The following is a 25,745-nucleotide window of genomic DNA, read 5'->3' as shown; positions in this document are numbered from 1 at the left end:
CCGACTGGCCTATAGAGCAATCTGGACACGCAAGAAGGGATGGTGTCACGGGTCATTGTCTGGCCATTTTTTGGATATTTGTGGACTTGTTTGATTATTTGGTAGGCCATCATTTTTACAATTGATTTTTCATACAACCAATGCCTGCAGCAAGCACACACGCATGCAGTATACAAATACTTTGCAAAACATGTATACAGAATGTCTGTACAAGTTCATAGCTGCTCTGATTTCCAGATGTGGGGCACTCTTTTTAGCTATCTGATTCACTATTGGGGGGGGGGTCACTTTTATTTTGTTACCCGGGTATATTATCTGTCCTACACCGTCCCTGCTACTAGACACTACAAGTGCACATTTCCTCAAGACCTCACAGTGTCGCAAGGGGAATGTCAGAGGCAGAACGAGTTTTGGGCTTCTATTTTCAAAGTAAATGCCTTAAAATGGCGCCATAATTTGTAGGCCTGGGCGGTAAATTCCGTTCCGTTCGCGGAATTTGCGGAATTTGGGTAATTTCGAGTTCCGCGGAGGACGCGAAATTGCCCAAAAATCTGCGTTCCGCGACTTCGCGAAATCTTTTGCTTGTTCGCGTTCTCAATATGCGTGTTCGCGAGATATTTCACCCCGAGCACACAAACAGCGATCGCAAACAGGAAAAAAGTATCGCGAACAAGCAATTCCGCGTGTTCGCGGAATTTCTGCGTGTTCGCGGAGATTTTTTACCGTTTCGCGGAGATTTGCGTAACGCGATTACGCAAATTCCGCCCACCCCTAATAATTTGTTTTCTAGGTCTCACAATTAACCCCAGGATGAGGAATATGGTATAAAGGGCGTTTTGCTCGCACGCTTGTTTGTGGCCTTTGACCTTAAGCCCTGAAACATGGTGCGAGTAACTCGTTCCCAAAGACTGTTGAAAATAAGTGGTTACCAGCTCTGAAATTGTTCTACAATGCTCTTTGGAAATGAGCGTACACCACGTCTAAAGGGTGTCAATTATGCACTTAGGCCAGCCAAAACCCACGGCCCCTTTCGCCATCCATCAGAATTGGAAACGCGACATGAATGTTGCTTTTTGGATGACATACCACAAGCAAAATCTGCTAACATGTCAGCTTAGAAGACTAATTATATGTGCTTCAGAGGCAGCCCCCCTGCCCTCCGATGGCACGGCTCTCCGCTCCAGCTGGGCCCGGAAGTACCAATTACACTTTATAATAGCTGGATTATTCTATTGAATTAGCGCAAGGGGAGACCATTTTGTTGAAGCAAGATGAAGGGCAGCAAATGCGCTGTGGTCTGTCCTGCGACTCGCCCACCAGATCTCAAATTCAGTGCGCGCGCATTGTTGTGTAGCCTTAGATGCCCTCGATTGTCGATTTCAACGTGCCAAAAAAAGAGTCGACTCTTCAGCCCTCAACGAATATGTATGATTTGAAGGCTCTCACGAGGGAGTAGGAACAGCGTAGCTGATAGAAGGAAGGCAATATAGCGCCTAATGCACGAGGCATCAAATAATGTTGTGGCTAAAGTAAATGGAGGAGATAAGCTAATTCTCGTTGTTACGAGCGTTAATATCAGGTTGTTTTTGTGTTAGCCACAAGGCAGAATAGCTTTTTAATTAATTTTTTTAGAGTTTTATATAGCACGTAATAGACCAGAAAATATGAGGTATCAGAGCGCTTTACATAAGCACCAGTTTCGTTACAGATGGGCACATTCATTTTTGCACGGGGAGATTAAGTGATTTGCCCAGAATCACAGGATGTTGAGCATCGTTGCCGAGACTCGAACCCAGTTCCCCAGCTTCACAGTCGACTGCTCTAGCCATAAAGCTACATCCTCTCCCCAATAGTTGTATTGCAGTCAGTGGCACTTGGTAATTCAAGCAGGAGGGGGGCGGGGAGGTCACACATGCACATAGACTCCCCCATCTACATGCACACTCCTCACACCGCCAGGCATTCGCAAGCATGCCACGATATCCACCATTTACAAGCACACACACACACTCATTAAAAGCATGCACTCACAAATACACATACATTCATACTTTCACACACAAACCAAACACTACAAAACATAACACCTTCTGCAGCGTCTTTGGGAGTAAAGCCTCAGAGGCTCCAGGAGGGATGAGACTGCTGCTAAAGTTCACCAAATGAGAGCAGGCGGCCGCCCCTACCGTTACAGAGTGGGATGGCAAAGATGAGGCTGCTGACTCCACCCCTCTCTGTGACGAAGTGTCAGTGACTGACACTCAGCCCTGGCCACTTCAGGGCTTAAAACTGAAGCACCCAGGTTCAAAGCGATCAGTGATTCTCCCCCTCATCAGGGGGGGAGGGCCTTGAGACACTTTGCCATGCTGAAGAGGTCACGCCCACAGGGTTCTGAGATCTTTAACCTGGTAAAGTTCAGCTCAGGAAGCCAGGAGCTACGGGTTTAGCGCATGTCCAGCTCCTGGCTGCCTGACCTGAAAATAAAGAGTGTCTGTCAGGCTGACACTCTTTATGGCAGCCCAGAGGTGGTGGCGCATGGCCCCTCTGCCCTAAAGGACCGGATGCTCCTCTCTTTAGTTCCATTTATGTTGCCCTTCATCTTCCTGATGAGGACCCGATGCATATGCTTAGCAAGATTCAGGACATGCATGTGCTTTTAAAAGGTTAATTGTATTTAACGGTAGCTTTTTATAACTTACTACCCTATGTGGGGTGCTGAAGCCCTTATCCACGTGGATGGCAAGCTGACCCATGCAGAGTGTAGGTGTAAGTGTGTTGTTTTGTTTTGAGCCTATGGGGATAGAGTTTTCATGTCATGCATGATGACCACCGAGGTAAAGTTTTTGTGTTGTAGGACGCAGCGCCAAGTGCTGTGATAGGTGAGGGTTTGTGAAAGGCAGATGTGTATATTCTAATTATAATAAGGACTAACCACGTTAGCCATAAAGGCAGCAGGATGCTGTGTGCGTGTACACCGCAAATGGTGGCAATCAGAGAGCGCCAGGCAAAGAAGTTGAATGAGTAAAACATACCAAAAAGGCAAGAATGGGAATTGGCAACATCATTTATTTATTAATTATTTAACAGTCAGGGCGATGCACCGCGCGCAATGTAATTTGTTTTATTTATTTATTTATTTACTTACCTCCGTTCGGCCATATGCCGGAGTGTACTAACCCCCACCACACCCCTCCCCTGCCCCACTGCCCCACAGCACTACCTCCAGGAGCTGCTACTGTAGGTCACAGTGGTTCATCGTAGCCGTGCAAAATCTTATGCAATTGGTCCCATCCTGATGACCCTTCCCATTGCAAAGATATTCTCCATGTTCTGCTTTTAGCTTTATTAGAAGATGAAAGTATGCTGAGCCATGTCATACATGGAAAAATCAAACAATCCCATGGCACTTTAAAACTGGTTGCGCTATTTAGGCTAGCGTGCTAATTTGTAGACGCTGGATTAGATCCCAATCACCCTTCCCATTGCAAAGAAGTGCCTCATAAACTCCCCTTATCAGCATTAGAAGACAGAAGTACATTGAGCCCTACAAGCCAGGAAGAATTACAATGTGCCCTACCATATAAAGGCTAGTCACAATGTCTCAGGCTAGCTTTGCTAAATTGTAGGCAAGTTGTCCCCTCTTGCCAACTATTCCCATCATGAGATATGGCCAGCAATCTCCCTTTACTAGCATTAGAAGATGAAAGTATGCAGAGTCCATTAAACTCAAACTACACCACACCCCTTTAACCCTGGTCGCAGTGCCTGGACGATTACCGAGCACTTGGTCCTATCACGCTGACCCACAGCATTGCAGATATGTTGTCAACAATCTGCCATTATCTGCATTTGAAGTACATTGAGTCCTTCACACTAGTTTGTTCACATACTTATCTTTGACAAGAAATATGTTGGTTATACACATAAGCGCACATGTTCGCAATGCCCTTTGCAAATTCACATCTATGTACAGTATAATCCGGATAATATTGCATTAAAGTGAACAATATGTTGTGGTGCTCTCAAGGTAATGAACCTCCTGCCATCTAAGAGGAAAACAATCTAGAAAGAATAACTCTCTAGATAGATCAATACGGATACACAAACACCGAGGCACACAAAAAGCAGTCCATAAAGTATATGTGTCAGTGACCCTACAGGTATTCAAAAGCAGTCCATTCCGATTTTTCCTTTTTTTTTTTTTTCTGGTTTCCTTCAACGAGCCAGTGGGCTGCCAGCTTGTTGCATCACGTTGAAGGCAATCAGAAAATAAAAAAAAGAAAGGAAAAATCGGAATGGACTGCTTTTGATTACCTGTATGGTCACTGACCCATATACTTTATGGACTGCTTTTTGTGTGCCTCGGTATTTGTGTATCCAAGACATATTTTGGTGTTAGGAATGTCTCTTTAGTAACCCTGGGCGTAGTTCGCGAAGTAGCGCTTCGCGAAGCTACGCAAAGTGCAGTTCGCACTACGCGAGCTACGCGTAGCACTTCGCGAACTGCGTAGTACCTTGTTCGCACTGTGCCAGATGTCGTTTTCAATGATTGCACAGTGCGGACAAGCAACCGGCACTGTGCAATCATTGAAATGGCATCTTGCACAGTGCGAGCTGTAGTTTTCTGCTGCTCGAGTAGATTTTTACTCAAGCGGCAACTTTCTCAATGCGAACTGGTAGTTTCTCATCGCGAGCGGTCGCGAGCATACGCGACCACTCGCAATGAGAAACCTGACCTCCTCGCGTTGGGAATCTCACCGGGAGGTTTATTTTCCATGCTCGCGATCGCCAACTTGATGTTGCTTATCGCGAACAAGGAAAAAGTCTCGCCGGGATGTCATTTTGCTTGCTCGCGGTCGCCAACTTGACGTTGAGGACCGCGAGCAAGCAAAAAATGACCGCAGCACAACGCAACACTACGCTACACGTGTTCGCACTGTGCTACATGCAATTCGCATAGTGCGAAGTAGCGCGAACTTCGCAAACTACGCGAGCGTAGCGTAGTGCTTTGCCCAGGCTTACTCTTTAGTAGAGGAGCCTTTGCTTGTAGCATTGTATTGTATTGTAAGACATGTCATGGACAACCAGCATGCAGGATTAGTATGACTATTAAATCATTGGAGCAAACTGTACCAAGACTCTAGGATCATACTCTGGTTCATGACTTCATCACCAAGTTTTGGCCACTCCAAGACGCCTCTCCCCAGTTCATAGTCACAGTGTGCAGGGCTGCTTCAGGAACCTACAGTCCAGACTTGTAGAGGAATATTCAGCTCAGGACACTGGAGACTTCTCTGGACTTCTCTGCTGATGTTCATAATTACCATTGGCATATGGTGAAAGTTCTAGAACTTGCAATCGGCCTACCTACCTCTCAATAAAGTGATTCAGGTCCATTTAGGACAACTAGAACATTCACATGGTTTTAGACACCTGAGGTTGCATTATGTAAAGAACACACTCTCCTTGTGTGTGCTGCTCCCCACCTTTTACAAGGTTTACAGATTATGCCCTGCCCACCGGACAGCCATAAAGTCACGCATGCCCTAGGCAGTGCATTAGTGAAAGCGGAGACACCATTTAAAGCAGCCACTCCATCTTTCACAGTGCAGGAATCATGGAGACTGCTTTGCAAAGGGGGAGAGAGCTTTCCCTGAGGGCATGTGTAGTGAGTGGCTGCATCTGCTTGCAAGAGGATGTGTGGAGGTGGGTTCATGGGACCACTTTGCTCTTTGCAGAGGTCACTCTCGGAAGAGGACACACTGACTATATACCACCTCTTTGTGGTATACTGTCAGTGTACCTTGTGGCAATCTCTTTGCATCTCTGCCCAGGTGCATAATACAGCATGGGGTAGAGGCAGAGGGTGTCCTTCCTTTGCGTTGTGCCATGCCCAATGCAAATGATGGAAGTACCCCAAGAATCATTCTGACGATATGCGAGTGCTGTCATAATTTGTATTATAGAAGGGTCAGCGCTCTAGCCTGTGGCCTAGGTGCCCTGGAAGTGCAAAAAGCAGGTGGAAAAGCCAGTTGCATCTCTAGGGCACTTTGTGTAATACGCTCCCTGAAGTTGTAACAATGAGCAATATTTTCCATCCATGCTGGGCACAGCTTCTCCAAACTAGTCCGCAATAAGGTGAAACCAGTGATAGGATGGTACTTCTCCCCATCTTGTACAGATTCTGAATGTGCTGCCCATTGTATTTGCTTTCATAAAAGATACACTTTTATTGTGGAGATTACAGCTGTCATTTTAAAAGAAACATTGTCTGCTATTTAATTCAATTTGCCAGGTTTTATGGAATGCTCTGAAAGTGGCTTCTCCCAGGGTCTCTGGAGTAAGTGCACACCCTACCCCACACAGCAAAGGTTTCTGGAAGGCGGGCTGGCCTCCTCTGCGCACTCAACCGAGACTAAGACCAGCAAATATTTGGGTGTATTTCTAGGCAGTGTGCACCCCTCAACCACCTGATCCCTAATGTTGATCCAGCATTCGAGTAAAATGCTAGAAAGGGATTGGAATGAATATGCATGTGGGATGTCCCCATGCAGATTTGGCCCTGCCCACAAGCAGTGCCTGGCAAAGTCTTCCATCAGCTCTGTTCTGTCAGTAGGAAGTCCCCAGGGCTCAGCCTTAAGCCTGACTTTATTTAATTCAAATCACACTCCTCATGCTCAGATAGCAGAAGCCGCGGGGGCTAATTTTATATCCTACGCTGACGATACTCCGCTGCTGTTCTCATGTGGTCAGGGAAAAGAGATTTCAGGGATGCGGATTAAAAGCTGCCAGACTGCAGTCTTCAATTGGATGACCGTTCACCGTCTCAAATGCAATGCTGACAAAACATCAATTATTTTCTTTGACAATGCTTCTCAAGAAACCTGGCAGACTTTCTGGCCCAGAGATGCCTCCCATCCTGGGAGGCATAGTTAAGAACTTTGGGGTCAAATTCGATGATAGTCTGTCCTTTAAGCCACAAATTAAGTCAGTGGTAGGTACCTGCTATGGTATACTGTGGTGCCTAAAAACGTTCCTACACTACCTATCCTACATTGCAAAAAAAATGGTTATCGAGGCCCTGATAACCTCGAAGCTGGACTACGGTTATTACCTCTGTTTAGGTTTGCCAGAACACCAGTGCTCGTTTTCTTCTGAATCTGCCATTCAGAGTGCGTATGTCCCCTCATCTGCGTGCTCGTCACTGGCTTCCTATCACTACTGCTAGTTTATGGGGCACCCTACCAGACCGGTGCAGTCTACCTTAGAACAAGGTTCAGTTTATATGCCCCGTCAAGAAACCTGAGGTCTGCTAATAAATTGGTAGCAGTGACTCCCAGAATTCGGCGAGTAGATTTCGGCGAGTTCGAGCGAGAGATAGGTTACTTACTCATCTAGGACCAGCAGCTTGGAAAAAGCTGCCTCTCAAGCTCCGCACAGTAAGCAATGTTGTAGTGTTGAAAAGAAAGCTGAAAACATGGATGTTTGCACAGGATTAAAACGTCAGGACCTTCTATCGCATCTAACCTGTGCTGGGTGCTGGGACACTCCTCAGAGTAGCTGCATACGAGAAAAGTTGTCTTCATCATCATCATCTTCTGTATTAGGCAGGCAGAAGCTACCGCACAATTGCATAATAAAAGCGAAGGTCTTTTAAATGTATCAAGGTACTAGGCTTTTGATATATTTTTAATTATTAGGCCATTGTAATTATTTTCTTTTCAATTGGACTGCCTGGGCGTTCCTTATTTTTCTGTTTACTCTATTCAATGTACTGCTTATTGAATCAATCTAGAGCCTTTACGCGATCTGTTACCAAACAAAGCAAACGACCTTGTGGATCTGCTGTTCCCAGCCCCAATTCACTTGTCTGTGGTTAAAGTGCATCTCCTGCACTTTCTCAGCGTCCCATTATCCTCTTTCTGGATCGGACTCTTGCTTTTTTGCCCTGTGTTCCAAATCAAGCATGTGCCCCTTACTGTGGGAGATCTGCAGCAAAACGATTGCTTTTCCTCCTTCTTCACCTTCTGGGACTGTTGTCACCATTGTGGTATTTTACGCCATAACCTTTCCTTTGCCTGGTCTGCTGCACAAAGGGCTCGGAGCATCATATTGAGTTCCTTCTCATCTCCACGGGGATTACAAGATTTTTCTCCAGGAACGGGGAATAACATGCAGACCCGCAATACCAGGTACAGCTCTGCATGTTTTCCCCCTTGTCTGTGCAGGGTGGTGCGGGAGCAGGGTGGCAGCGAAAGACATTCTTTCACTTTAGCTGGGGGGAGAGGTTCTTCTTCCCCCAGCTGAAGTAGAAGGGCGGCCGGGGCAAGGCACAGCAGCTGTCTGCAGTTCCGCAGTGGTGGTCAGGTCCAGTATCACCGGGCCCAGAATTATAAGGTCCTTAGTTTGAGGACCTGATAGCTCTGACCATGGAGACATCGGAAAATGTGTATGTAGTTGCCCGGAGAGGAGGTCCCCCTATGGATTATGGACATCATTCTAGGCAACTTATAGTGATGGTCTTGGTGTCTGGTTGGGTTGTATGTGAATAAGATAGAATATAGATTACAATGTTGCAAACCTAAATTACTTTTCTTCCATTTCTCATATTTATGTTTTTTTGGGCGGTGGGTGTTTTTATTTACTTCCTTAGAGTCACCTTCCATTAAACCTCTTCCCATTACCTCCTTCAGTTGTGCCACTGCACCTCTCCCCTGCCACCCTGCTGCCAGTGCCGTTTAATTGTTGCATTTCTGAGGATGCCAAACAATGGCGATCAGGGGTTTGAGATTTAAGCAAAAGTTTCTTCTGTCACTTTTGTTGTCAGCATATTTAATTATGTTCCATTTCTTAGCTGAAATGATTACTTGGAGAATCGTTAATGAATGTAGTTGTTTCCTATTCATGGTTTTCTACTGAACGTTTCTTCACATAACTGTCTAGTCGCAGATGATATGGTACATTTCTTTCCAGATCCGGTTCTCCTCTCAAAAGAATGCTCTGCTCTGTCTCTACACATTAAGCCACCGAAGAAATCATGTCTCTTGCATTTACAGGGCTTGGGCATAATACCCCATCTTTCGTCACCACCTCACCTACAGATTCTCGTGGCACCAAATGCAACTCCTCTCAGAGGTATATATGGAACCACCACAACCCTGTGCCTTAAGAGACAAACAGCTTTTGAGAAAAATTTGGACAGAGCGAGCCCCACAGGGGGGCACAGCGCTTAGGACCTGGGACCACGGTGGCCCGGGCCCTGCCTCTATCCGGCAACGTGCCGGGCAATTACTACTTCCCGGGCAACGGGAAATGCGGTCGCACTGGATGTGCATGACTTCTGCCACCTCAATGGCCAGGGGGTATATACGTGCCCCTTCTCCTTGGCATCTGCCTTTTCCGAGAGCAGAGCATTGCGGCGGTGGCCAGAACAACAACAATTTTGAGGTGCAGGCAACGCCTTTCGTCTCCTCAAACTGGCTAGTAACCCGGTGAGCAGCGCAAAAGCTTACAGCTTTCGGCACCATCCATAGCTCTTCTCCCACTTCGGTGCCCAAGGCACGGGCTGCATTATTCCCCCCTTGAAGTTAGAACATTTTGGGCTCTACCTGGCCACAAGGATTGGGTGCCATATGTGGATCTGTATTTATGCTTAAAAATGTAGGTTCCAGTGATATGCATTCTGCTGGTTGTAGGAAAGTGGATTATTATTTGATATGGACTACATAAAAAAGATAAGGTCATCACCTGCTGGATGTTCGAAAAATTTAGGAAAAATAAACTTGTGCTTAATCCCGATGAATGTGACACAAAGCTGTCTGCGGTAAGTCAAATGCAATGTGTAAAGTGTTTAAGCAATGTAGAAAAAGTTATACAAAACAAAATAAAGTTCCACAATACATTTTTAAAATAAAGATAAAAAATGTAGGATTAAAATAATCATGAATTTTGAAATCACTAAAGTGAAAAAAGAACCAAGAAAAATAAAGTGTCCAACATAAGCCAAAAGTCGAAGTAGACCAAGACTAAGGTGCAATTTCAGGCTGACCGCGATCAGACCCGGGTCAGGTAATCCAAGTGCATTTGTCGTGGTGAAAGTCTGAATAGCAAAAGTTTGAAAAAAATTCTAAGTGCCAATGTAGAATAGGACTTAGGGCGTGATTCATATATTGGTGGAGAGGGTACTCCATATCAACGGCGACAGAGTTCCTTTCCCACCAATATAGTGGTCTGCCCAACAAATTTATTGGCGGACGGACCTTATTTGGTCACCTCCTAGACTACGCTGTCTCTGCTGTGGCCAACATTTTCCAATGGCCCTGGAGAGTAAGGGCCATCAGAGAAATGGCTACATGTCCACCATGAATATTCTGCTGAGCTCAGATGATCACCCCTGCCTCTTAACACCAACCTGTCAATCAAAGTGGTCTATCGCGCTGCTTTTGTAAGGAATTTCAAACCTCATCACAGGCTGTGCAGTAGCTGCTAACTAAGGCAAATTATCCTCTAGTGGCTCAAGCAAGTTAATATAACTTTTATGAAAGTTATATTTCATAACGAGTTAGAAAACATCTAACTTTGCTAATTAATTTGGGGTTTAAAAACAGTTAGGGAAAGTTATTGAACTTCTGCTTTGCTAGTATTGCCTATTCAAACAGCTAAACCCAATAGAGTGAAAATAGCTTTTAATGATTTATTCACTGTAGGTACATGCTAATATGAATCAGTAAAATACCACTTCAAGGCATTATGCATCCTACCTTAAGGGCAAAATGGTATTTTAGGGGTGACTTATTAAGGGCTTACAATCTGTTTTTTTAGGCCTGTAAAAGAGTTTATTTTTAGAGGTCTGCATTCAAACATATGAGTTTGCAGGCTGCATGGGACTAGGCCTCCGCACAGGACCTTGTCATGTTTTCAAGGTTACAAAGTACATGGCACAATATAGTGCTTCATTCCATATGTGACATTTAATTTTACATGCCATAGGTGTAGTTTTCGCGCCACATACAATGGCCTTTTAGTAAAATTAAATATGCCAAATTGGGTTTTTAGCCAATTTGGGTTTGTTCTAAGAGTCAGAATACATACACTGGTAAAAGTGTCCCCGTTTTAGAGTTCAAAATTACCAGCAGGTGAGCCACACAAAAAATGAAAAGCTCTGAACTTGCCACCCAAAATGGGCCACTTTACAACACTGGTACGTAAGAAGATACAAGGATCCTGCAATTTCAAAAGCATAAATTACAAGGTCTCTAGCCCTACTCTGGATGATGCCATCCACGTCTATTTTCTAGTCACAGTGGGTCTTTTCCAGTTTTCCTTTCTTCAGCCTCGCACACCCAATATGGCCCCCTTCGAGTTTGTGTACTATCTAGTGTGAGGAAGCCCACCCGGGCAGGAAGAGTGAAACAACTCCCGTGCGACCCTACATGGCCGCCTTCATGGTCTCTTTCTGTCTGTCGAGCCCCCAAGTTGAAGAACGTTTCCATGCTGGTCACTGTGGCGCAGCCTAAGACCTTTAACAAATAATGAAGCGACTCAATTTCCAAACTTTCAGAAACCCCACCTGTCGCTGAGAAGCAGAGAGAAGTCAGAAGCATTCAAAGGCTTGAGTTTAGAAATGTGAAAAGGCCAGGCAGTCCCAAGAAAGCCCCAAAGGAAGATTCATGCTGCTAAAAGGTGTTTAGTGCAGAATCCCCTCTGCAATGGTCACCCAACAGGTCCACCGCTCGCCCGGCACGGGCAGCCTCCGGCCTCGCTGCAGGCGCTGCATTGCGCGAGCGCGGCCCGTGAATATGATGTGAACACAAAGAGACCCGCTGCGACGCCCTTATCTCCAATCGGCTCCTTAATCCCCCCTTTCACCGCGCGCGCTATCATGTGCGTGTATCCTAATAGGTTTTTTGTCTCCGAGGAGGAGGGCAGATATGAAACTTCCTTATCTAAATGTGCTGGCTATAAATAATGATATGGAACAAAGTAGCCAGATAAGGGTGAGGGAGGATGGAGGGGGGCTGCGAGTCGAGTGTGGGAGATCAGTGAGACAGCAGAAACAATTAAACACCCAACTAATGAGAGGAAGAGAAACCACGGAGAATAAATGTTAAAGAGCTAACACATTAGGAGAAGAAGACAGCAGGAATAAGGAAGAACGAGGGGTGCAGTGCTTAATTTGACCCGGTGGTTTCCGGTGCTTAGCACCGGCACTTAATCGTTAACACAAGTGCTTTTCATGAGCACCAGTTATGGACATATTCATTTATGGAAGGCACAGGAAGATTAAGTGATTTGCCCAGAATCACAGGATGTTGAGCTGACACCGAGATTCAAACCTGGTTGCTCACCTCGGAAGTCAGCAGGTCTGGCCATTACGCCACATCCTCTCCACACTTCAATGGTTAGTAGTAGTTCTGTTTTCGATGGTGCTAATACCAGAAATGGGTTGGTGTAAGCTGCCTCCTGACGAGAGACCCAGCACTTACTTTTTTTACAAATTAACCAGTGAAGGGGTGGAAAGCGATGGAACGATAAGGAGTTGTTCTAGTCATCTCTGATGATGTGATGCCTGTGCTGCTGCCTTGTGCTGAGGCGGGTTTGTGGACAGGCTATTCGATAATTCCCTGTGTTTATATGTTAATTTTATTTGTAAAGCGTTAGCATGTCGGCAAGTCCTCTTCAGCGCACTCGTTGTAAGAGTACAACAACACAGAGCATCATGAGACATTAGGTCTTTGCAGAGTGCGGCCAAAGATTATCACGAAGGGCGACATGGAGGTGAGGACTGAGCTAACATCACGTGAGCGAAATCAAGAAGAAGGGCCCTGTCTCGATGAAGGAGGTGGTGGTCCTCAGTGCAGTCAGTTTCTTTGAAAAGCTCCTGTACTTTTCAGAGCATGGTATGTTGGGTAGGGCTCGAAGGACTGGGTCAAAAGCATTCCACCAGGTCACCCTGATTTCTCACAATTTTCCTCAAGTTTCTTAATTTCATATTCAGAAATGTCGGTCAGATCAGACCAGTCCTGCTACATCTGAGGTTGCGTCTTAGTGTGTAGTTGGTGGTCAATTTAAGAAGAGTGGGCTGTCTGTGACCAGCGGTAGCTTATCACTGACCTGTCTTTTCATTATGGCTATAGGTGTCATAAGAAAAGACAGTGTTGTTACTAACCACTGCAAATTGCACCTTCATTTATAGTGGGATCATACTTAAGTAAGGTGCTGAATGACTGACCTGGTACCTTCTCATAAAACTGTAACATTTCTTTCAGTTATATTTAGTTGGTCAATGAATCACATTGGCCAGTGCCAAAAAGGAAGCCCCGAGCCTTATGAACTAAATGAATGCCCACAGCCATCCTGAGGTCCTTACATAAATGTAAGAAAGGCTTTGGAGCATGGAGCAAAATCAGTGACAACAAGCCCTTGCACCTCTGCTATCCTATCAAGAGTGCCCCCTCTGAAAATGATCTCACGAGGCAGCCCCACTATCCTTTTACAGCATGTTTACTGGTGGGTGGCAAAGTGTTAATCATTTTTGGAGGGAGAGTGAAGAGGTCATCCAGGGGCGATGTGGCTAAAGGAGACCTGTAGTATCTTGCGTATCATAATAAGTCAAGGCAACAATTTCCCTTTGGATTGTTTTAAAGCACACTGTTTATAGCTCAGACCACATACAAGCTGGGCACAATCCTTGTGATACTCTCTCTGGTGAGAGGATTGTGCTTGGCTTGTATGAGCTATAAACAGTGTGCTTTAAAACATTCCAAAGGGAAATTGTTGCCTTGACTTATTGTCGATTTGGCGTCCTGTCCCTTTGGTAAAGGAGGACCCCTCTTTTATTTTTTGTGGTATCTTGCCTGTGTGTCTGCGCGGGTGTTTGGAATGCTGAGAGTGAATGATGTAATAGAATGCTGGTGTATGGTGTGGGGTGGACGCTCAGTGGGTGTGGGGCTGTAGCCCTGACTGGACCTACCTGCTGTTGCTGTAAACTAAGGGCCTCTAATGAAATAAACACCGTCCCTCTTTAGCTGAGAGACTCCACACTGTTGTATAAACACCTTGCCCTCTTACTGCAACAGGACCCTTTAACCATCACCCCCCACTGTTTGACCCCAGGCCAGAGGTCGACTCTAGAGCTATGCAGCATCAATGACGCCATACGGAACAAGGCAATGGGCATGACCAAACCGTGGCTGGATGCCCGTCAGAATATAACACAATGAACCTTCTCTCTTCGCTCTGTAATGTCTGAGGGTAATCACTCATCTTTCAGCCCGGGCAGTCTGAGTAGAAAGGTGGCTGGGGATGTGCTCAACATCTGTACTTCCGGCAGCCTCCTTGGCATGCTGGGAGCAGAGCACACACTCTTCAGCCAGCTAAATGAAGTTCAGGAGTCGGCCTGCGACTAAGCATAGCACACGCCACCCTCCAAGACTTGGAGCAAGCCTGGGAAGATGAAGCTGGCGGACTGCCCATAGTACCATCACAAGGTTAGTGAGACCACCTAGTTGGCAAAAGTGCCAACCTGCATGGAATACTGCACTATTTCCATGGATTAGAAATATAAACCGAAATTTCACTCTTGCAATTCCAAGATCAACATCTGGCCAAGATCTCTGAGGACATGTTAGTGCTTCGTGGACCTCAGCTGTGTGCTGCTGCCCCTCTGCTCGAGTCTCTAAAGGTCGGAAATATAGACAGAAAATGTGGGGCGACAGCGAAATCGGCTGATGAGAACATGCTAAAAAAAGGTCACACTGAGAAAAGCCCTGCAGAGTTTTCTCATGAAAGCTCTTTTTATTGTGAAATAATTCTCCACCTAACACATTTCTTTTGCTGAAAATTCTCGTTTTTTTGCAAGTCGAACTGTGCGACCTTAGAGAAGTTTACAAAGCTTGAAGCTTTTGAGAAAAAAACAGCAAGATTTGTGTAGGAAATGTTTTTCAATACTGCACGACTCTACATGCAGAGAAATTAATAAAGAAAGAAGGAATAAAAGAAACAAAGGAAGGAGGAAGGAAGACAACGTGCCCCCCCCCCCCAAGAAATCTAAACAGAAAGACAAATTACATGTTAAAATGAACTCACTGTACCAAGTGATACTGTATTTGGAACCTATGTGCTTCTGTACTTGCTAACCTCACCTCTTGACCATGGTTACCTGTTTACCATGAGTCTAGCTATTCCAAAGAAGCTGCACCAGTGAGTATCTTTGGTGAAAGATCATTCCCCCACAAACTATATAGCAAAAGCAAAGACTTTAAAGCCACTGGCTACTGCCCGGGTCTCTGTTCAGAGTCTGCCTTATTCACAGTATATGGTATCTCCTTATAAACCATTCGAAGAGAGTACTTGCTTGCTAAATTTAGTAATTGGAACATTTCTGAGAAAAGTTCTAGGTCTTGATGATTCTGTGAAAGTAAAGTAATCTTTGTAACTTGGGCCCAATATATCAAATTTCAATCAAATGTCTTTGTTAAAACTATTTAAAGACTTTCTTTCCGGGCTCCCTATAATTATGTTGGCAGTGAAAAAAGAACAATTATTCAAAGTTGAGATATCATTTGAATAACCACATTCTCCAATACCTAAAGGAGATGCACAGATTAAAACGCAGCAAGTAATTTATTCCATTCTTAGTTTGTAAAATACCTTTAAATATATTCCTCCTTCACTCATAAACCAATTGTTCAAAACAATGAAAGTAGTGATGGGTAGAAGAAAAGAAACACAGAAAAGAGGACCAACAAAAGAGGCAAAGGAGAAAGATAAATAAAGCAGATGTAGAAAAGAAAGACGCCTGGTGATGAGGAAAATGAAAAAAACATTAGAGGGAATATTAAGATATTGAGCAAAAACTGAAACAAAATAGAAAAGTGGGAGTAAAATGGTTGTTGTAAAAGGAGCGCAGAAGAACTTGAAGAAAAGAAAGAAGGCACAACGTGAAAGGAAAGAAAGAAATAAATAAAGAAAGAACGAAGAAATGAAAGAAACAAAGGCCGAAGGAAGGAAGAAAAGGTCTCCCCCATCCTCAAGCATTCTAAACATAAAGACGAATTAACAAAAAAAGAATAAGCCAGGAAATAAAAGTGTTAGAAATGAGAGTGGACGAGAAAGATTGACTGTGAAAATGATTCACAGCCGCCGTTATACCTAAGAATGGTTAATATACTCTGCTTTAAGATCAAAATCATGTTCATTAGCATATAAATAGCTCAAACCCGATATTTGTAAAACCCATAAATGTTTCAATAGGAAATGCATGCTGATAGGTCATATTAGCTGAAATGGAAACAAAATAGGAAATCAAAAAGTGTGCAGCTAAACTCTTAAAACGTTTGAGAGAAAATGATTTAAAAGGCGGAAACTAGAAGTATTGTTATTAAATCAGGAGATGTGACAGAATTGTAGGATAAAGAAAAAAGGAAAATGGCCAGGCTTACAAAGCAGTCGGTATCCTTGGGTCCCGTACAGCCTCCGGCACACTCTCGATGGCAGCAGTCGCTAACGTAGGACCCGTAGCACCTGCCATCGCACTGCTCCGCACACACGGTTTTTGTCACTGTCAGAGATATGTGGAGGATAAATAACATTACGAACATAGAATAGGCATATTCAAACATATATCAGCATCACATTTATTTCAGTGAACTTCTCACCTAACATCGGATCTATCTAGTATATATATATATATATATATACACATAGGTAAAGGTGCACAAAAACCTTACTAATCCACCTGGGAGACCTATTATTGCAGCTAATGAAAGCCTACTAGAAAACTCCTCCATATATCTTGACTTTTTCCTCTGTGATTATGTTTTTAATTTACCATCCTATTGTAGGGACACTATGGACTTCCTTTCCAAAATACAAGGCATTCCATGGAAAGCCTCTTATGTACTTGCTACCACTGATGTGGTGTCATTGTACACCTGCATCGAACATGATTTAGGACTTGAGGCATGTAAATATTTCCTTCGTGACAGACCCATCTCTATGTTTGACCACACTGTGCTACTGCTGGACATGCTACACGTTTGCCTACATAACAACTGTTTTCTGTTTGGGGACACATGGTAGAAACAATACACAGGTACCGCGATGGGGAGTTGCTTCGCCCCTAGTTATGCCTGTATTTTCATAGGATGGTGGGAGGTGGGATGGTGGGAGGCGGAGCTTCTCTGGCATCAAGGCAATGGATGCTACTCAGATAATGTGATCCTGTGGACCCGCTACATTGACGATATCTTTCTGATTTGGGATGGTCCACAGGATTCTCTGCATGATTTCATTGCTGGACTTTCCACCAATAGTCTTAATCTTAGGTTCACCAGCAAGATTAACACTACCACCATTGAATTTCTGGATGTCCTAGTGGAAGTTCATGACGATACCATACACACCAGTCTGATCAGAAAGGCTACTGCCGGGAACAGCATATTACATGCACGGAGCCACCAGCCAGAAGGTCTGAAGAGGAGCATCCAGTATGGAGAGCTCCTTAGAGCCAGGCGCAATTGTAGTACCCCACAGGCACTATCCTAGGAACATGTGAATATGGTTGACCGCTTTAAAGCACGAGGCTACTCGGGAAAAACCATCAGAGCAGCCATTGAAAAGTCCTCCACCAGTGACAGGGACAGTCTTCTGATCCTGAGGACACGAGATAAGGGTAAGCAGGAAGTTAGACTCATCACCACCTTTTCCAAAGCATCCCAGGCGCTACATAAAATTGTTAGCAAACATTGGTACCTGGTCTGGCAGGATGCAGTCATAGGTAAGCTGGTCAGCCCTAAACCACACATCACATACCGTAGGTGCAAATCCTTACAGGACACGCTGGTACATAGTCATCTCACACAACAAGCTAAAAGAACAGGCACATGGTTAAAGGAACTCCCCGGCTTCACAAATGTGGCTGGTGCAAGGCCTGTGCTAACAGTTGCAATGTTAAAAGTTATCTGTTACCTTTTGGAAGGAATGAGAGAATACTTCCATTTATCAATTGCAATACTGAATTTGTTGTTTATGTCTTGAGCTGTATTTCTGTCTTGCGCTATGTTGGCAGCACTGTGTTTCCTGTGAAGAAGCGTATACTTGAGCATCTCTGCGCTCATCAGAAATAGGGACTTAACATACACTGTTGCCAAACACTGCGTGCTGGAGCATGGAGAGGTATCTGAGGTCAGTTCTAAGATCTCTTATTTTGGAATTGAAAGGGTTGCAGTGACCGAGAACGCCGCCTATGTCGCTTGGAATCTGACTACATCATTCGCAGAGCAAGGCTCCCGGAGGCCTCAACCGTGAGGAAGACCTTCACGTTCACCTAGGATAGAGGAGATATCATATACCTGTGGTGCCCCAACATCTTGGACACTGTATATACATACTCTGGTTACCATGGGTTGAGTCCCTGCCCCTGCAGTCAGTTCTTCCTGCCATTCCACCTCCTCTGTTATCTCCTTCATGAGAGTCCATGTCCTCTTTCTCTGCAAACACTTTGGGCTGTAACTCCTTCCAAGTGGCTGCTTGGATAAGTAGTATACATTGCCACCACGTTCTCACTATATAGTACTGGAGGTGGGTTTTTCCCAGCATTGTCCAAGCCATTCTTCACTTTTTCTTTTCTTACACTCACTGTGTAATTTTTCTATTCACCTTGTTTATTCCCATTACTCAGCTATGCCATCTTGCGCTTACTCCCGGGCAGTGGATACCCATAGAGTACTGTTTATTCTATAACCTACCACATTTTAGGTAGTGCCATATATTTATATATATTTCTCTTGGTGTCCATTTCCCACTAGTTCCACTCTGCTAATATCCGCAATGCCACTTGGCATTTTCACTGCCTGCGGATGTGAACCATTTTATCCTGGTACACATTCTTTGGGAGCGTTTTCTTGCATACAGCGATACACGCCTGCGCTACTGAGATGGCTTGCGCTTTATTCTTGTTTGTTTAAATTTAATTTATTTTAGCTTATTTTTTACTTTCCACACTATACATATATATTAAGGCATTTTGTTCATTCTTTATATATAGTATTTGACAAATGCTGGCTTAATGTGGGATGAGTCTGTTTCTTCTACCCCTAGTGCTTTAAAAGAATAAATAGTGATATTTAAATTATTACAACGCCTCCTCAGGGGTAGTAAGCACCTTTATAAATGCTATTTATTTTGTGCAAATGCTGGGAAACATCAACACATCTGATGTTCTTACAGTTCATGCATATCTCCTAAACCGAGCCAGAACAAAGTGAAAAGCTGCCTCTCTTAAGTATGTGGAAAGTGCTAACAAGGTGTGAGCCTTTGTTTCCCCTCTGCTGCATTTGCTTTTAGGTGCAAGGCTCCTGACTGCTGCCAGCCAGGAGACTCCCACAAAAGGAGGCCTGATGACCCCTCAAATTTGGCCTTTGTTATGGGCCCAGTAGGAGTCAGAAATAAGAGAGCCCCGTCCCGCCTGCAAGTTGTTGCAGATCGAAAGCAGATAACAACGTGCAGGCGCTGCTGAAAGAGTCCTGGTGTTTGGAAATTACACTGGGACGAATTCAAAATCTTTTTCAGTGGGGCCCAACTTCTTGGCAGGGTGGACGGCTTACACCCTGTGAAAAAAGTGGGGGACGCCGTCCACCCGCGTGTACTCCCGACTCGTGCTCTGCTGTCACTGTGTGCTATTACTACCTCCAAGGTATTTCAAGGATTATCTCTATTATCAATACTCTTCACTGTCTGTGTGACTCAAAGCTCAAATAATATGCTTATATTACAAAGTATTTCACAATCCTAATGCAACTAAAAAACTCTGTTGGGTCTGAGACTCAGCAGAAAGCCACTGACTGCCTATTGCATTCCTGGAATGGGTGAACCAGCACTAGCTCTGTTCTAATACACGCAGGCATAAGATTCTGCCCCGGGTCAGTACAATCGGTCAGTCTTTCAATTTTTTGGCCGCCTGCTCTGTGTTGTCCTATACCTTATAGTAAGTCAACTCTGTTGAAAAGTGCTTACCAACTTCTACAACCAAAGCCCATGCCTCACAGAGCCACAGTGGCCCAAGCTGTGACTATGTGCTCGCCAGACTACTTCATCGTAGGGTGGCCAACTGGCATGGTTGCAAATTCAGGATGGTGAGTGTAAAAATTCAAGACAAGGGGTCAAAATTCAGGACAAAAATCCAGTACAGGAGGTCAAAATTCAGGACAAAAATTCGGGACAACAGGTATGCTTTGCAGGCACATCAGTGGATGTCATGCAATAGTGTGTAAATAAATAGGCAAGGAACATAAGTACCTGTAACTTCTACTGCCCTGTCACTTTCTCCTTCCCAGTCACTGCCCCTTTGTCACTTCTCCTTCCCCGTCACTGCTCCTTTGTCATTTCCCCTGCCCAGTCACTGCTCCTGCCCGTTCACTGCTCCTGCTCATGCCTAATCACTGCTCCGTCACTTCTCCTGCCCCATCACTTCTTCTACCCCGTCACCGCTCCTGCCCTTTCACTGCCCCTGTCCAGTCAGTACTCCTGCTCGATCACTGCTCCTGCCTCGTCACTTCCCCTGCCCCTCACTTCACTTGCCCCCTCACTTCTGCTGCCCCCTCACTTCTGCTGCCCCCTCACTTCTGCTGCCCCCTCACTTCTCCTGACCCTTTCACTGCTCCTGTCCTTTCACTGCTCCTGTCCTTTCACTGCTCCTGTCCTTTCACGCTCCTGCCCGGTTACCGCTCCTGCTTATGCTTAATCACCGCTCCAGCCTCGTCACCTCTCCTGCTTTGTCACCTCTCCTGCTTCGTCACTGCTCCTGCTTCGTCACTGCTCCTGCCCCGTCACTGCTCCTGCCCCGTCACTGCTCCTGCCCCGTCACTGCTCCTGCCCCGTCACCTCTCCTGACCTGTCACTTTTCCAGCCCTTCACTTTTCCTGCCCCGTCACTTTTCCTGCCCCGTCACTTTTCCTGCCCCGTCACTTTTCCTGCCCCGTCACTTTTTCAGCCCAGCCCCGTCACTTTTTCAGCCCCGTCACCACTCCTGCCCGTTCACTGCTCTTGCTCGTTCACTGCTCTTGCTCGTTCACTGCTCTTGCTTGTTGTTATAATCTAGGAAGTAAATGATGCATCCTCTCTGTTGCTGTCCTTGCCTTGCTGCTCAGTCTGTGTGATGTCATAGGAATGTTGAGTGTGTTTGAGTGGAAGCAAAGATCAGTTGGTGTAGATGGGCTGAGCAGCAGGGAGGCTGCTCCTGGTGGGGCATTGCTGGACATGGATCAAGGCCTAGCATGAACTTGTTGCGGATCCTGCTTGAAGAATAAAGCTGAGATCTTGAACCACATCTCTGGACTGCATAGCATTCTTTTATTTGTAACACTGGCGACGATTTTAAGAACCTGCGTGCAACTTTAATGAAGATTGGACTTTTTAAATTGGACAAACCAAAGAGACTACAACCTGTGGATCTGAACAAACCTGGCACCCCAAATGCCCCACCAGTGACCATTTCATCGGTCGCCCTAACCAGTAAGTGCCAGTTTGTTTAAGACTTTCCTCCACTGTCTCCCTGTAGAGTGTGTTGGAGAAGCTGACACCCTAAGCAGTTAGCTGATTTGGATCTGCTTGGTACTGCGAACTGTCCCTTGTGAGGTGGTATTTTTCGGGCCCCAATGGTTGCGACATTTGTGTTTGTCGAGCTACGCTTAGCCCCAACGCGACGAGACCATCGGACGACATGTGGCACGAATCTTGGATGGTGCCTGTGTTTTTAACAGGCAACGTGTGATTCTCAAGCGTGCCGTGTATCTAGGTATTGGACGGTGTGATTGGACAGTCACGTTTGGATCGGGGGCAGAGATCGAGCCCCAGAGTATTTCTGACACGGTTGCAAAACAGGGTGGAATTAAGTGTTTGGCTGCTCTACTGCGACTGTTTGAATTTGCCTGCGATTTGAACTTTGAAAATAATGCTCGTGCTGTGAAGAGCGCGCGCAGAAGTACCTGTTCGCAGTGAGCGGTGAGGTTGCCATGGATCCTCTGCGCTGTCGATGCCTGTTCCATTGCCTGCATGCAACAACGTGCCGAGAGCCACCCGACGCGCTGTCACCTACGTGCCACCATTTTAGATACAGGGCTCTATTGGAGGAGCGGAGATTTTCCTGTGGTTACCAGGGGTAACGCAGAGTTGCATGCAAGATTCACTTTCAAGGAGCGGCGATTGTGCAAGACGCGGAGTGGCATGGAAGATTTCCTTTTGTTTTGACTTGCAGCGATTTTCCACGAGTTCCAAAGGGAACGCAGAAGTCACTTGTAGGTATTCCTTTGGATTTGCTGTCTTAAGGCACTTGTGAGCCTCGGGTGAGAAGTCGCTCACCGGTCATGTTTTGACTGTTTTCACTAACTATTTTAATGCAAAGTCTATGTCTTGCTTGATGTTTAACGCCATACTTATACTTTCGTTTTTGTTTTACACGCTTATGAGATTTTACTATGTTCTTTTAAGAATATTTGGTGTGATGAGTGAAGGTTCTCTGGTGTATGTCATCACCAGTATATGGTGTTAGGTGTGTGCAAGTGAAGGATTACGTATGTTCTAAGTCCTGGGTTTTTGCAGAAGAGGAGGGTGTTACGAGTACGCACGTTAGAAGGCTCTTTATTTTGAGGCTTCTTAGACTTACCTGTCTGGTTTTACCCATGAGTTGGTGGTTACCTTGTGTGAGGTGTCGGTCTGTGCGTTATGGGTGCGCACGTAAGAAGATCCTTATTTGGAGGCTTCTCAGACTTATATGTCTGGTGGTACCCTTGAATGGGTTATCTTGTGTTAAGTGTTCGGACTGTGTGTCACGGATGCGCACGTGTGAAAACTTGTTATCTTTTTATCATCTTGATTTTCCTGTCAGGAGTTGCAAGATTGCCCCTCTCAGGGTTATATTCTGAAGCTTCGTGTTATACTTGAAGCTCATTGGTTTTTGGGTTTGTGTGTCTTTCTATCATCGCACAATCTATTTATTTAGTCTTGTTGCAAGAAAGTACATTGTTCTTGCATGTTCCTATTATTACAAATTGCATGTAAGTACATTGTTCTTGCATGTTCCTATTATTACAAATTGCATGTAAGTACATTGTTCTTGCATGTTCCTATTATTACAAATTGCATGTAAGTACATTGTTCTTGCATTTTCCTATCTTCACGAATTGCATGAAAGTACATTGTTCTGGCATGTTCCTATTTTCACAAATTTGATATGGGGGGGATGTGTTATAATCTAGGAAGTAAATGATGCATCCTCTCTGTTGCTGTCCTTGCCTTGCTGCTCAGTCTGTGTGATGTCATCGGAATGTTGAGTGTGTTTGAGTGGAAGCAAAGATCAGTTGGTGTAGATGGGCTGAGCAGCAGGGAGGCTGCTCCTGGTGGGGCATTGCTGGACATGGATCAAGGCCTAGCATGAACTTGTTGTGGATCCTGCTTGAAGAATAAAGCTGAGATCTTGAACCACATCTCTGGACTGCATAGCATTCTTTTATTTGTAACACTTGTTCACTGCTCTTGCCCGTTCACGGCTCCTGTCTGGTCAGCACTCCTGCTCATGCCCGATCACTTCTCCTGTCCCATCACTTCTCCTGTCCCATCAATCCTCCCGTCCCATCACTTCTCCTGCCCCATTCACTGCTCCTATACGTTCACTGCTCCTGTCTGTTCATTGCTCCTGCACGGTTACCGCTCCTGCTCATGCCTAATCACCGCTCCTGCCCGTCACTTCTCCTGCCCGGTCACCTCCCCTGCCCCATCACCTCTCCTTTCCTGTCGCCTCTTCTGTCCCGTCACTGCTCCTGCTCTGTTCACTCTGTACAACATTGACAAATTACACAAGGGGGCAAGTTCCCCACAGTACTCTGTTTGGGGAAAGCTCCTCTGTAATCACTAACTACGATCTCACTGGCACATGATATGCTAAAGGCAGACGGCGGGCGCACTGTCATTCCAAAGGGGATAATCGGCCTCAGTCGGAATGACAATGGGCCTGCCCACAGTCTGTGGGCGCTCAGGGAGGGGCTGCTGCAGCCTCTGGAGTTAAACAGAGAAGTGCGAGCTGGCCCCTGAGAACTTTTAATCTCTTGGGGCTTCTCGCAGTGAACGCTGTAATTAATGTCCAAAATTACGGACAAAAGGCGTCCATAAAAGGAATGATTACGGACAACGGACATCACACCAAAATGACGGACGGTCCGTGAAATTTACGGACGGTTGGTCACCCTACTTCAGTGTTCTTAATTGAGCCTTCCTGTTAGAACTGCAAGCATTGCAAGTCGTCCAAACTTACACCTCTCGCACCATTTGGGCCTGAAATGCTGGCTACATCTATCCTGCTTTGAGTCCTGGCACTGGCTCTTGTAAAAAAAAAAACAAAAAAAAGCGCAGTTCAACATCTCAGTAACTCCAGGCGACATTAAACATCACACCCTGGGGACCTCATTACAATCGGATGCTCTTTTCACCGGGCCACATTCTCGTGTTGGACTTTCCTAAACTATTTGTGATGCACTTGTCCAAATGCAAAACCTTTAGTGGAGATCTCTCCAAATCGGTTTCTTCTCTTTTTGCCTCAATCTTGAAGACAAATTCAGATGAGGCCTTCATCTCAGCCTAGGGACTCAGGGACATCTAATAATGCAATATTGCTCAAATGCCACCACGATTACAGGCATTCTTCCAGAATTCAGCCTTTGTACTGCCTGTAAGCACCCTGAAGCGATGACAAAAGAGTAGGATCACAGCTAAACTCGAAGGGAAGACATAATGTGGCATGTGTGTGGAACTCCTACACCACTGTGCTGCCGTTCAAAACTTATCGATTTCAACACATTGGATGATCCATATATTTATTGAACCCCAGAGCAACATATGTACACATATAAAGCAATGGTTCTCACATCTTAGAGAACTCCTTGGCAGAAGGGTCTGGGCAGGGCAATGGTTCTCCTCCTATCAGGATCCCCTCCATCTATCCTCTACAGTACAGAAGTAATAATCCTGCCTCTGTCTGTCTGAATTCCTCCCCATGCTCTGTGACTCCTGCGAAAACCGGATACAGGAATGACGGCATAGGTAATCCATAGGCTAACAAAAACATGACTTAGCACCTCAATGCCCACAAAAAGCATGTTTCCTGAGGCAGCAGATCCAAAGACTCACAAGCCTCCCTGACAAGGATGGTGTTCGCTGATATGCGTGCGAACTAGAAAACACACAAAACGGTGGAAGTGAGTGTTCCTTTTCCTGCAATCACATACACACTGGAATATGGCCTCATAGTAGATCAATGTACATGGATGCACTGCTGTCTAGCCTCAGTGTCTTAGCCGTGGCTGGATAGAGTGCTCCCCGTGCTGAGACTCCAGTGTTTCTGGTGGACGGAACAGACACTGTACAATAACAAGTTACTCGGCCTGCAAACAGCCTTTGGGTCTTTTGAGAAAGTAAAATCATTGCACCGGAACAAGGATTAAAAAAATCAATTTGCTCTAGGAAACTGTGATGCGAACCGCAAAAACTGTAACAGGCATCGACTTTGAAGACGTCATCGTGCAGTGCTCTCAGTGCAGACTGCACATCTTCGGCTCAGTGCTCACCGCCAGGAAGAGGCAGGGCTTCTCGGAGGCCCAATGCAGCCTGCACCACCCACTGCTCCTGCCAGCGCTGCCGGTGACAGAACCAACACAACTGCTAACCGTCAAGCTCCTGCAAGTGTGACAATTCAGACT

The 25,745-nt window shown here is 45.4% G+C and overlaps 1 protein-coding gene across 3 annotated transcripts in view; it reads right to left on the bottom strand.

Moving 5' to 3' along the window:
• ERBB4 (erb-b2 receptor tyrosine kinase 4) overlaps window positions 1–25,745 on the bottom strand; it is a 2,224,949-nt gene that overhangs the window by 613,581 nt on the left and 1,585,623 nt on the right. For all 3 annotated transcript variants that reach the window (XM_085648582.1, XM_085648584.1, XM_085648585.1), the window contains exon 6: window positions 16,440–16,558. In XM_085648582.1, the coding sequence (XP_085504708.1) occupies window positions 16,440–16,558 (119 nt within the window). The remainder of the gene's footprint in view (window positions 1–16,439; window positions 16,559–25,745) is intronic.

This window comes from Triturus cristatus, chromosome 3_2, assembly GCF_964204655.1.
Source record: "Triturus cristatus chromosome 3_2, aTriCri1.1, whole genome shotgun sequence".
Classification (NCBI taxonomy): Eukaryota; Metazoa; Chordata; class Amphibia; order Caudata; family Salamandridae; genus Triturus; species Triturus cristatus.
The sequence above is the reverse complement of the archived record's forward strand: the minus strand, read 5'-3'. Positions and strand labels throughout refer to the sequence as shown.